This window comes from Scardinius erythrophthalmus (assembly GCF_964197995.2).
Source record: "Scardinius erythrophthalmus genome assembly, chromosome: 10".
Taxonomy (NCBI): Eukaryota; Metazoa; Chordata; class Actinopteri; order Cypriniformes; family Leuciscidae; genus Scardinius; species Scardinius erythrophthalmus.
In genome coordinates this window covers 18,217,388-18,231,184 of record NC_138230.1, presented here as the reverse complement: position 1 = coordinate 18,231,184, position 13,797 = coordinate 18,217,388, and the positions used below count along the sequence as shown (strand labels likewise).

General features: G+C 36.2%; 1 protein-coding gene across 1 annotated transcript; it reads left to right on the top strand.

Moving 5' to 3' along the window:
* Nucleotides 1-8,169: 8,169 nt before the first annotated feature.
* On the top strand, nt 8,170-9,998 carry hoxa13a (homeobox A13a). Its single transcript, XM_081376434.1, has 2 exons — nt 8,170-8,899; nt 9,082-9,998. Exons 1-2 carry the CDS (start codon nt 8,215-8,217, stop codon nt 9,327-9,329), a joined length of 933 nt encoding a protein of 310 aa, XP_081232560.1. The 5' UTR covers nt 8,170-8,214; the 3' UTR covers nt 9,330-9,998.
* Nucleotides 9,999-13,797: the final 3,799 nt, after the last annotated feature.

Genomic DNA, 13,797 nt, shown 5'->3' with positions numbered 1-13,797 from the left:
GGCAGTCGTCATAATAGAAGGCTCAGTGACGCCACGCGTCGATTTAGAGTGAATAAACAGAGTGGGAGAGTAGTCTAGCAGAGACAGAGGTGAATTCAAGGCTACATCACCGAATACTAGAAGCATGAAAGATGCACCAGCTTTACCTTTTTTAACACGTTTAAATTACAAGATGTTCACACTTTATGATTGTGTCATCATAATAATAAAGTGTTTGACTCAGCATTGTTCATATTGCTCCCTTAGAAATGTCGTAAGTGAATTGAAGGTGTTTGTTATTATTGTGTTAGGCTAATTGAAATGATCATAGTGGACCCAATATAATAACCAGAATATCAATGGAATTTTTGTTTTACTGAACTCAGATAATCTTCTCACATAAGAGAAGAAAGTGTGGTTGAGGGCTTTTTGATGGATTAAAAAAAAAACTAATGTCCATTAACGAGGACAGTCAAGGTTGGAATAATGTGATAGAACGTAGATATGGTAAAACCCTATCTATTATCTCCCTGTCTTAAGCCCACTTGGATAGGAAGGAGTCATAATGGCAGCCTTTCGGAATATATTAGCACATGTTCTTCGCCGATCAACACAGTCAGTGCGCGTTGGAGGACGTCAGACTGAATGGGAATATTCCATAGATGAGGAGGGCTGTCTCTCTGCCAGTGGCGTAATTTGAAGTGTACAAGTTCCATCCTTTCTTCAACGCACCATCTCAGTCACGCTCTCTTCCCTTCGCTTTTCCTCCCGCCCTAACTCGATCTTCCAAAGTGGTGTCAAGTAAAGTGCAAAAAGGTCAGGCCCCCGTGACCAGGAGTAAGAATAACAGGCTATTTGACATTTAATTAGATTTGTTTGAGCCGCGCCAACAATGCATATACCCTCACCGCCTACTGGCGGGAAGCAGCTTTCCCGTTTTATTTCTGGAATGTTTCAATTTGAACTCTTGGTTTCAGATGATTAGACTCTATATTCACAATTATTAACACGTTATTTTTTTGGTTACACTTTATTTTAAGGTGACGTATTTACACAGAAACTACTCAAATAAGTACTGAGTAGCCTAATATTAATTAACATGTAGAATAGAGTTATAGGGTTAGTTACTTGTAATTACGCATTATTTACTGTTATTAACATGTAATAACGTGTAATACGTCACCTTAAAATAAAGTGTTAGCCTACCAATTTTTTCCAATTGTGTTATAATTTCACGTATTCTAATATTAAATGAACCACAATACAGGTAATAAACAAAGAAATAGAAATAGAAATTATTGGTCTTCAAAGCCTGCCCATCATTGCAATATGCAAATTGGTTATTTTCCCCATTACATTTTATGTTGTTTATGATGTTCTTCAAAGCGTTTTCTTTACAAATCTTAGATTCCATTGTCTTGTTTTATTTTTGACTTGTTTTGATTTATTTTTATCTGCATGTCTCACATATAGCCTATAGTTGAAAGCATGAGCAGACTGAAATGGACAAAGTTCAAAATCCTGTTCTGTCTCTTGGTCGTTGACAAAACCAACCCTTTAATGATAGCGAGGCTTATGAGTTTCGGGCTCCAGGAGACGAGTCTGTCGGGTATATTATATAGACTGCAAAGATAACCTAGCGCACTGCTTGCTTTCAGGGAGGAGGCTTTGATGTCGGATTTCGGGTAGTAAAAATCGCAACAAAGCTGTGATGAAGTTCAATAGCTTTAAAGAATATGGCCTCAGTAGTTTTAAACTTGATATTGCTTCTCAAACCAAATGACTTTCATCGTTTTGGTGGCGTAATATAACCTGCTACAACTGTGTGGCTTTTCCTTATAAACTTGTAACACTGTTGATACATCACATAGGCAGCAATAGAATCATAACCCACTGGGATGTAATTAGCTCGACTTAATTGCACACAAACCACCCATCTCTCTTAAAGAAAACATGTAGCCTACAACATTTTTCAAAATTGCCCAAATTTTTTTTATTAAAAAACATCATTTCATTTTAATTAAGTTAATTAAAATAATTCACGAGATCGTTAAAAATGCCAATAGAGTAAGCCTAAGTGACCATATCAGGTTAAGGGGTGATTAGTAGAGTATTTTATGAAGTTTGCGTTTCAAAGGCTTTGTTGACAACAGTGATTATTGTCTCAGTGATTATTATATTGTATGCATTTCAACGATTCCGTCTTCTCATTTATCATCAGCCTTCTTTCACGTCCTCTCCTGTAGTTTAGCGCATGGGAAATCCGGGGATGTTTCAGGAGCGCCTCGGGTGCGCCTTGAGTGGATGGGTACGCGCATGTTGTGCAGTGACGTCAGACGCTGTTTGTGTGGCCGCGGTGACAGATCTCTGAATCATCAAAGCTGTCCTCGTGCGCCCTCGCCTGTTAGGAAAGATAAGAGCACTGCAACTCTCTCTCTCTCTCTCTCTCTCTCTCTCTCTCTCTCTCTCTCTGAGAGAAAAAAATTGACTAATTTAAAGAAGAAATATGAATTGCCGAAATATCGAAAAGACGAACTGCATTGTAATTGTTTAGTAATAGAGACAGATTCAGATCACTTACTGTCCCATATTGTGGCAGACAGACACATACAATCACACAGCAGTGCTTGTGTTTCCCTTGAGAGTTTCTCACTGTAAGATTGTCAAATGTGCAGTGTATCTGTTTAAACATTTACTGGATGATTCTGTCATTTGTGAATTTTGGCAGAGAAGTGGGCGGTAACATTTTATTTTAAAGTGACTTATTAGTTACATGTTATACTGCACGTAGGCTACTTACTAAAGTAATAACAGTAAATTATGCATAATTACAAGTAACTAACCCTAAACCAAACCCTAACCCTAACCCTTATTGTAACTCCAAAGTAAATATATTAATCAATATTATTCAGTACTTATTTGAGTACAATGTAACTAAATCACCTTAAAATAAAGTGCAACCAATTGGGCTCTGTCTGTTTTGATTGCAGTGTCCATTTCTAGTGTGGTTGTGTCTAGTGTTAGTGTGGTTAGTGAAACACCAGGACTTAAGCTGGCGTTGCATTCTCTCTCTTGGTATTGCAGAGCTTTATAATGAATTTTAGATGGTTTCAGAATGTGATTGGCCTTTTTTAATTCCTTAATAATCTGTAGACTTGTGTATCTTTTGTTGTCATGTTTTTACCTCAAACATGGACCTTTTTTTTAGCTTGCAAAAATATATTTAAGTATCAATGCAACAAGTTAACTTTTGGCTGTACAAATAGCCTATCAAATCTCTTAACAAGAGGTGCCATCCGATCTTCAAGGTCATAGAGAATAAAAGTCAAATTTAAATTGCTTAAAATTATGTAAATAGAACAATTTTATTTGAATAAATGAATATGTTTGGCCTGACTATGGCTCATACACTATGGACCCTGATTTACATTCCTCATGTCTCATTTTGTGTACATTCCATATAAACCTTTTTGTGGGCAGTCCTTGCAGGCGTCCTTGAACTTTAAACAATCATATATTTGTAATTCTCTCCTGGAAAGCACAGGCTGCATCTTGTACTTTTTTTTTTGCTCAACCAAGTCTTTAAATTCAATGGACAAATTCGCAAATTATTGTCAGTTATATAGAGGTTGCATAAATTCCTCACACACTTTAGGCTGCTGGTCAATATTTTGGAATTTTATCGCAACTAATTCTCCCCAGTTATCTAATAATAATAATAATGATTCTCACATTCTTAAATTAAGAATCTTTCTTATTCCTATTTTCCCTTCGAAACATTTAAATTTTAACACAACGTTTCCTCTATAAAAATCGTATCTATAGCAAGTTTAAATTTACCATTATACTTGTATATTCCCAATGCCATTTTTTTTTTTTTTTGGCCACCAAGCTTAGGCTACTTAACAGTATCCGTGTTTTTTTTTTTTGTTTTTTTGTTTTTTTTTGTTTTTTTTTTGAAAGCATTCCCTTCCAGCTACGCCTTTGAAACTGAGCCTACCATCACATGCTTAGGCCTAGTAAGTAATAAATCAGTAGCCTAATATTTAAACTCTTAGTGGTAGGCTATTTTATTGATTGATTTCTCTTTTTTTTATGTCATCACTCCCTGGCCCCCATGCAACAGTGTTTCCTTTCTTTGGTTGATTGACAGTTCAAGTGATCTATTAGTAGAACGGGAACACTGAACTCAACTTGCTCTCAGTTTATCGTGGTTTCTTCCTGACAAGTCTCTCTCCTTGTCAATCCCATAATGTTAATTATGGGATTAAATAGCAAAATGGACTCATAAGATGTTGCGGTTTCTGTAATTCTGGTGTGAACGCAGATCAGAGGGGAATTTTAGGCCTTGTCGCGCGTTGACTGAACCAGGTCCGCCCACAGTGCTTCCCAAACTTCCGCTAGAAGTTTAACAACAGTGCCCAACTTGAACTTGACCATGACGCGCACAGAATAGTCTCCACTAACTTCACTTTCCCACTTTCAAATATGTAGTAATTTAATACTTTTTAAAGTAAAGTAATACAAAAAGTACATATTCTAAATAAAAAAATAAAATAAACTCTACATCTGCAGTGATCCAGTGGCCAACTAAAGGACGCTGTACCAGAAGAGATGTCAAAACACGTGCACATTGGTTTCCATAATATCATTTACTTTGGGAGGATGTCCAAATTTAAAGCGTATCCGAAATCTCACTGGCCTATACATGAGTTAAATTCATTTTAAGACGTTCATCGACTGTCTCTGATTTTTGTATCGCTTTTTGTTATGAACTTTGTAGCCTATTTGATAGATGCTTTGAAATTGTCTTTAACTCACACGCTAATTTTGTTTAGGCCTATAAATGACTTTTGTAAATAAGCCATATGTGGATAAATACATACAAGACTAATCGAATTTTACCCGAATTGTCGTCTCTAATTTGAAAACTTTGAAGGAAATTAAATGCTGAGTTAAAAATGAGAGCGAGGGGAGTAGGAATAACCTAATAATAGATCGTTTATAGCCTATCACAAAATGTGATAAACAAGTGATATATATGCAATATAAACAATGTGATATATGTGTTGATTATATTACGCAATTTGCTATCAACAAGGTTTATTTTCAAGGCCTTCCTTGAATTTGGGCCTGACAACTACAACGGTTAACTCGACGAACGAGTGTTAAACTGTTAAATGTCGTTTTTATTGTTCTATGCGTCAAGGTGTCATACAAATGCATATTTAATTCACATTTTAAATATGTAATAATATCAATAAACAAAACATGTATTTGCGAATTTGTAGTGTTCAGTTCATTCATAAGTCAGAAAAAAATATAGCATTTACTGTGGAATTCATGTTGTGCATAATCGATTATTTCGTTTAAGGCATTCGTTAAAACACTATTTGTTCATTCATGGGCAATAAAGCAACTGAGATACAACTTGTAAAAAAAAAAAAAAAATTTGCCTTATGCAATGAACCATTATTTAACATTATGTTTGTGTGTTCATCTTTACTGAAAAGTTAGCCTAATACACAAAAATAAATGTTAACTACCGATAATGTTTGATGATTGAGCAATGTCCAATGCTATGCATTGCACTTAACTTCTCAACGCGTTTGACTTCATGCAGCTAAATATTAAAATGTGGCTTTATTAAAATGTTCCCAGTACAATTGATGATAACCGCATGTCTTATTTCCATATTTTTATGGTTAAATATGTTGCTTGTGGCTACCTCTGTTATTTCGTAATAATCATTATACAAACATTCAACCTATTGTTTTTAAATATTCATTGCAGTTGAATGCACAACAAGTTGAAATGCACGTTAAACAAATATTTTATTAAAATATTATTTTGGTTTTGCAGTGAAAATAAGCCTTTCGATGTTGTTATCTATTTAGTTGCCTAAACAAGAAATATCCCCAACATGTGGTGGGAGTAGAATTCATTGTGTGATATAAAAGATACCTATATCTCAAGATACTCATAGGCTACTCTTCTTGCTTAGAATCACAAACGTGTCCTGCATTATTGTTATTTAACACAGTCTTGCTGCCCACAGATCACAACATGCGCTATACGCACAGCGCTTCCCTTCCACCCCACAGTATTATTTAACCTAATTTTCTAAAAAAAATATATATTTATTTTTAATATCACTAGCGTTCACATCACATCACATCACATCACATCACATCACATCACGTTCACTAGCCTGAAATCATAGTAAAATATTAGTTTTAAATACTAGTCTTACTGCTACTACTACTACAAATAATAATAATAATAATAATAATAATAATAATAATGTTGCCCGTGCTGTGTGTTTCTCTGGACAAAAAGTCTGAATGAGTATTCTGCAGGCTTTTGTAGTGTTGTTGAGGTTCAAAAGTCGTCCGATAAAGACAACAGATGCGTTTACTTTTAAATCTTTGCATTGTCATATTAATACATTCTAGTTGAGCATGTGGAATAATCAGGAAAATAAAGAAATAACATATAAAATATGTAATTATAAATATGTAATATAATAATAAAATATGTTTATAAAGGCTATATATGCGCTCACCATAATAATGAGGCCTACTTATACTTACGCATATTCTTATTTTGTCTGCGAAAAAAAGGACATATAAAATGTCTCGGATAATGCGATTGTGTAGTTTTCGAGCTACTAAGAAAACAAAAAGTAGCTTAGTTTACACATCAGGAAGTAATTACACTTAAAAAAAACATGATGTGTTTTATAAATCAGCATAATTTATGTAGAATTACATTAAAGAAATTTCGCGCGCTCTGGACTGCAAATTAACTGTAACTAAATTAACTAAAATTTCTGAAGAATAATTTTCATGCAACACCAGAACCAAATACTAATTTGTTCCTGCATTCAGAAAACATTCTATATGCGGCCGCCCAATATTTTGACGCTTTTCAACCTTCTTACCTATAGGCTACGTCGTTTTCTTCCAAAAACAAAATCGAAACGAAATCGTATTAAATTGTAGACTAAGTTATATTCATTCTCCACAGATTCGCTTACATTTGTGATACAAAGTGGCAGGCCAGACTGGCCAGTAAAAGTAAAAGGCTTCTGTGACGTATCTCATTCACCAAAGATTTCTCACCATTCGACTCTTCTCCTTTGTAAGCTTTGAGACTAGCCATCAAAGTCTGAATAGGCCAACAGGCACAGTGTCGCGGTCAGACGACAACTTTCAACTTGACCTTGGCCTGCAGACGCGTCAGCTCCGCACGTAAAACGCACAGACGAATACAGGGGGTGTTCTCTGTCTCCGCATCTTGTAAACAAAACGGAAGCCGTCGCAGCAGGACTTCATGCCACGTTCAAAAATTGGACCTTTTTCTTTAACAGCCATCACTTGCAACCAATTTTCTAAGTAGATTTCGTTGTTAACCGTTAAAGGGCACACCTGGCTTGCTGTAGCACACAGTTGTATTGCATCATAAGTCGTGCAATGCTTACAATTTGATGAACGAGTAGGCTATATAGCCTGTTGTTTGAGGATGTCCAAATTATTCGAAGATTTAGAGAGTAGCATAAACATTTTTGAGAAAATTATGTAGGTCTACTTTTTAAACCTCTCTATTGAGCAGTTAACAGTGAGCAGTTTTTTTTAAAAAAAATCTTAAAAAGTTCTGTTGAAATCTTAATCTTCAAATTGATTGCAGGGCCACCAAGGGCTGAACAGTGCCAGCCGCTCACAAATGGCGGTCGTGCACAAATGGATGTTTGCAAAAAAAAAAAAAAACTGGAATCTTGTGCGCTTATAGGCCTACAATTACACAATATTCGTTAAATGTTTACTCCAGCGCTCGTGACTATTTTAAATAACAAAACAGTACCTAATGAACCTTTTTGTTGTAGTTCCATGAAAGTGGATACAGAGATGACATCGCATGAAGGAGCACATCTGGATTCACCATTTTCCGTTTATCTATCCATTCAACTTCTTCAACATATTTAAACGGGTAAAATCCTTTGACAGATAGTAATCTCACATCACTGCATTTTTCCTCGGTTTAATTGTTAGCACTTGAGGTGATTATCGTCCTAGTTTACATATCACATGACCAGTTTTGAGCCAATCGAGTCGTGATCCTGGACGTGCGCAGGGTGCGTCAGAGCCGCTTGACTCTCGCGGAATCGACTGTCTCCTCTTTTTCAGTCTCAGGGCTTCTCAAAAAAGAGCCACACGTCTCAATGTCCGACGGGCTATGACAACGTCACTGCTTCTCCGCACGCGCTGGATTGACCCGGTCATGTTTCTCTATGATAACGGTGGCTGCTTGGACGACACCGGCAAGAATATGGAAGGGTTCACGGGAGGTAACTTCTCGCCGAGCCCGTGCAGGAATTTGATGGCTCACCCTGCCTCTCTTGCGCCCAGCGCTGCCTATACCTCAAGCGAAGTGGCTGCCGCTGGAGCGGGTGAGCCTGGTAAGCAATGCAGCCCATGTTCAGCTGTCCAGGGTTCAGCCAGCGCTTCAATTACATACGGATATTTCGGTGGCGGTGGATACTATCCTTGCCGAATGTCCCACCACCACGGGGGCGGTGGAGGTGTGAAGCCATGCACCCAATCCCCCGTCTCTTCCTCACCTTACGGGGAAAAATACATGGACACGTCCGCTTCTACAGGCGAAGATTACACCACTTCGCGCGCCAAGGAGTTTGCCTTCTACTCGAGCTACGCCTCGAGCCCGTATCAGCCGGTTCCGAGCTATCTAGATGTGCCTGTAGTCCAGGCAGTGAGCGGGCCTGCAGAGCCCCGGCACGAGTCCTTATTACCAATGGAGAGTTACCAACCGTGGGCTATCACAGCCAGTGGCTGGAACGGGCAGGTCTACTGCACCAAAGAGCAGCCACAGACTGGAAACGTGTGGAAGTCTTCTATACCAGGTAAGGCTATTGTCAGAATAGCGCAAAAAAAAAAAAAAAAAGAAGAAAAAGTTTTATACAGTATTACGTTTTTTTCAGCGTATCAAAACGATGTGTTCATATTGCATCTATAACAAAGCACACAGTACTGTGCAATCACCCTTAAACACATTTCAATACTCTTATTGCAATTTTCTTTTCAGAGGCAGTGTCTCATGGAGGGACAGACGTCAGCTCCTTCCGCCGCGGGAGGAAAAAACGTGTTCCATACACCAAGCTGCAGCTAAAGGAGCTGGAACGGGAGTATGCCGCCAACAAGTTTATCACCAAGGACAAACGCAGGCGGATATCCGCTCAGACCAACCTGTCTGAACGACAGGTCACTATCTGGTTCCAGAACCGAAGGGTAAAGGAGAAAAAAGTCGTCAACAAATTAAAAAGCAGCAGTTAGCTTTTGCTCTGTGTAAATGTAAACGAACAATTGTAAACAGTGATGGCCCACACACACTCAAAGCTATGAAATTATAGACGTTTTGACGAATACATGTTTTCCTTGGACTACTGCTTTGAAGTGATCACTCTGGATCGGACAGGGATGATAGTGACGCGGTGCGTCATTTCTGCGCTGCAAACGGTGTATGGCCATATATTCCCAACTCAGGACAAAGAGGGCCAAAAGATAAGTCTGTTTGTTGAGATTATTTACTGCTCACCAAAATATCTAATGAAGAGAAATACATTGGATATTTAAATTGTGATACTGTAACTCTTTACAGTGTGGTACGACTTTTTTCCACCACCCCTATTGTCGATTATAATTGATATTATACTTTGCTTGAAATCTCAAGTTCATGAAATTTCGTATCATGCTGGAGAATATGAGGCATGGAGCCTGTAGTTTATCAGGTCCATGTACAATCTGTGGTCATATTTGTGCCAAAATAATATACACTATAAACTTACTGTGTGTGTTAAAGAGTAGCCTATGTGTGTTGTATAGTGTTGCGCAAAATCCGTCCTAATAAACCATTCTTAAGAAAAATATGTATGGCGACGTATTAATTTATACCCTTGTATTGCAACATCAAACCACATGACAAAAATGAACCATTAAAATGGCAAAAATACAAAGCTTGAACTTGAATTGCATTTAACACGCCAAGAATCTTTGTAAATGCAGCAGTTGATGCAAGCAAGTAAATGACCTGTTGGATGGTATCCAAAACTTTATGGACTGTAAAAGACGTAGCCTATGTCTTCAGCGTGAATATACTATGATTTTTTCCCCTGTCCGTAGGCTGTAACAAGAAGTGTTGCATTCAAATTTGCTCTTGAGTTATGTAAAACTAGGTGGGTGCGTACCTCAGCCGAATGATAGAGCAATTGCGCCATCTTCTGATGTACATTTGTAAGTGAAGCAGCCGGCCTTAGTCATTTTAATTATTAAAATGAATAAGCCTAAAAGGAAACATTTGTACAAATTGAATCCCACATAATGATCTGTTATGTATTAATGTATTATCTACTCACTCAGTTTACTTTTGCCTGTCTTTGAGGTTAATTTCCACAGAGCGTATGCAAATTGGTTAATAATATAATAAAATAAAAACAAGAAAACAAATAGGCTATGGACTCAAAATAATTAAAATATAAGTCTATACAAAAGAGCGATCTCGGGGACAATATTGTTTTTAACAAATGTATCATAAAATTATAATAAAGTGTTACCATCTTATTTTGAGATCGCTTGAATCTGTTCACGTTGCTTCTCGGTCAATAAAATTTCATGTACGATTGCATATTATGTATTTTATATAGCCTACATGAAACATTTAAGTTGCAGACTATTTGTTTAATTGAGACAGAAATTAAGACTTGAAGATAAATGTCAATTTGTGCCAATTACACATGCCGGACAAAGAGGACAAATTCTAAGAATATCGTGTTTATCAAGCCTCTGGCGTTTTAATGTGCATCGAACCTATAGTTTAGGACAACATGAAGATAAAACTGTAAATTTGCTCATCAGGCTTGATTTCTTATGACATAGCTACAAGGCATAAAGTGTAATTTAATTTAACGTGATGTTAAGTTTAAATTTCTTTAATTATAGCTACATCTTTAAAGAATTTTAAAAAGTAGATTTATTTTAGAAAGCTTATAGAATTTGGAATAGCCTACATTTTGTTTTATAGAACGACTGCAGCTGAATCCTCTCGAATTCTGTTGTTATGCTCTGGCTTTTCATTTCAGTATAGTTTTTGTAGTAGGCTAGCAGCCTACTTTATTTATAATCATGTCATGAGTAATTTTTAGATCAGGTTTCATGGGGAATAAATTCTCTTTTTTACGCAAAAAAGGGACGCACACAAACAGACATGTGCATGTAAAATGCTTTTTAAACGTATTATTTTAGCCATCCTTTGTTGTGTTTTTTACGTTTAAAAATAAAGTATTATGATCAACAAAATTAACAGGAAGTCATTTTTATCAAGATGGTTAAAATTTATCAAGATTTTATCAAGAAAACTTTGAATTCGGCTGACTGCTGAATCGTTGTCACCGACACAACTTAGTCTAAACAGACTTTAGGCCAAAATATTGAATAATTATAAAAAAATTTAAACCTTAATTTAACACGCGATTGGCACATTTAGCCTACATAAGTAAATTTCAAAGTAAAAAAAAAAAAAAATTATAACACCCTGGTGTAGCCTAACATTAGACAAACAGAATGTCCTTATTTTGCAGCAATCTGTGTGTAGCCGATAGGCCTATCTTACAACCTTCATGGTATGGTTCCGACGGCCCTCATGAATTTCCAAAATAGTTTATTATTGTTATTATTATGCCATGTAAACAAATAATTAGGGCAATAGGCTTCACAGTTTCTAGGTTCTTTATTGTAGGCTATACACATCCGATATTGATCTTTAGCTATATTAGCTAGATTTTCATAATTAGGTAGGCCAACTGACTTGATGCTGAAGATGAAAAAATGCTTATGCCTTCCAAAGTCACGTTTCAGGTTTCTGCGTCAGCCTGTCTGTGTGTGTAAGGTCTGTTGTGTTGTGTTGACGTAATGTCTCGAAAGAGTGAATGCATTTGAACCATTCGCGAGTCCTTTGCTCACTAGTAAATCTGGTTTCTGGCGCCATCTACAGAACAAAAATTGAACCGCACCTTCAAATCTTTTTTTTTTTTTTTTGGGGGGGGGGGATAATTTTATCTCTGGATTTCCTTCTCTCTCTCTCTCTCTCTCTCTCTCTCTCTCTCTCTCTCTCTCTCTCTCTCTCTCTCTCTCTCTCTCTCTCTCTCTCTCTCTCTCTCTCTCCCTGGATTTTGTAGGCTATAGTTGTCCGTTAGTGAACTTTCAGTCCGAATTCGATTGTATCGTAGCCTATAGGCCTACTGTCCTAAAACGGACCTGTAATAAATTTTTTTTTAAATCATTTTAATGTGATTTTTTTTTGTTTATAAAACCCTTTTACATGTCCGTATTGATAGAAAACAAAGAAACTAAAAACGTTGATAGTTATAAATGAAGATTTAAATATAGACAACTGACCAAAGAAGTAGGCTATTAATTGAAACTAGTAGGCTATTGCATAGCCTATGTTCTTTAGCTATAATTCGGCGATACCCAAGACTTTTGCTCAAACACCCGAATGTTTCAGGAGAGAATGTCGGAATGTGTTGTGAGAAAGATTAGAGATTTGTGAATGACTGGTAAAATGGCGCGGGTATTTCTCAGGTTTCATTCTGTGAGCCATTAGAAGGGGTGAAAGCTCAGGGTGGTCGTCTAGACAATGAAAGCCAAGGCCACATACAATATCTCAAGCGTACGTCTGGTTTATCCGTTTTATTAAAAATAGGCCTATATGTCTATTTTATATTTCATAATGTTAATTAGTACTTTCTTGACAATGTGTTTGATGTAGAATTTCATGACGCAAAGTCTTTGTCAGACACAGAGATATATTTGTTAGATGCATGCGCATTTATCGCGCTCCTTTTTAAAACACGACTCGATCAAATAATATTGCTATAACGTATTTAAAACACTTCTAATGGTGAAGGAAATGGTAGAGATATAAATAAAAATCATAACCTCCAAATTCAAACATAAATTATCCCAACGCTATAGGCCTATTCTAAACACAGAAAATGCTCATACTTAAAATGCTCTTCATATGGTAAAACGTTATTTATTTGATCTTGTTCTAGTCAAAAACAACATCGCTGAATATCAATACATTATGTAACAAACTCTTAAACTTGAAAAAGTTGTTTACAATTTTAAAAATCCCATATGTTGGCTATGTGTAGCCTATATATGTAGGCTATATATATATATATATAATGTTTTTTGCTTTAACCATTTTAAACAAATAGTTATTCATGACTAACATTTACATGCATGTGTTTAAGTCATGAATTTATTGCATCCTCAGTCAACCCCTGAATTGTCGTGCACTTTCAAACAATTTTCTTTGACAATATATTTTTAAAAGTGTAAAAAAAATACAAAGATACAGGTTTTAAGCGGTCACATAGCCTGAAATTATACACATAATATATCTACATGATACGCTTTGTAGATAACACAGGAGTTACTAGTGAAATTAAATCCGTTGTAGTTTTAGGATGTTTGGGTAGCGGATGTTGCATGCCAATTTCAAGTCTTTGTAGCTTAGTTCCAAATAGAATCGAAAATTTTAGAGTTAATTCCATCTTGGTATTCGTTTTCTTTTCTTCGTTTGATGCTCAGTGGAATGTACAAAGTAAAGAGACGCTAAATTACATTATTTAGCGTTATTTGCAATTGTTTGACGACAGTAAAATTATTTATTTTATTATCACTGTTGTTAATTATTGTGTAGGCTACATTACACTGTTGTTTTTAAAAATTGGTAATG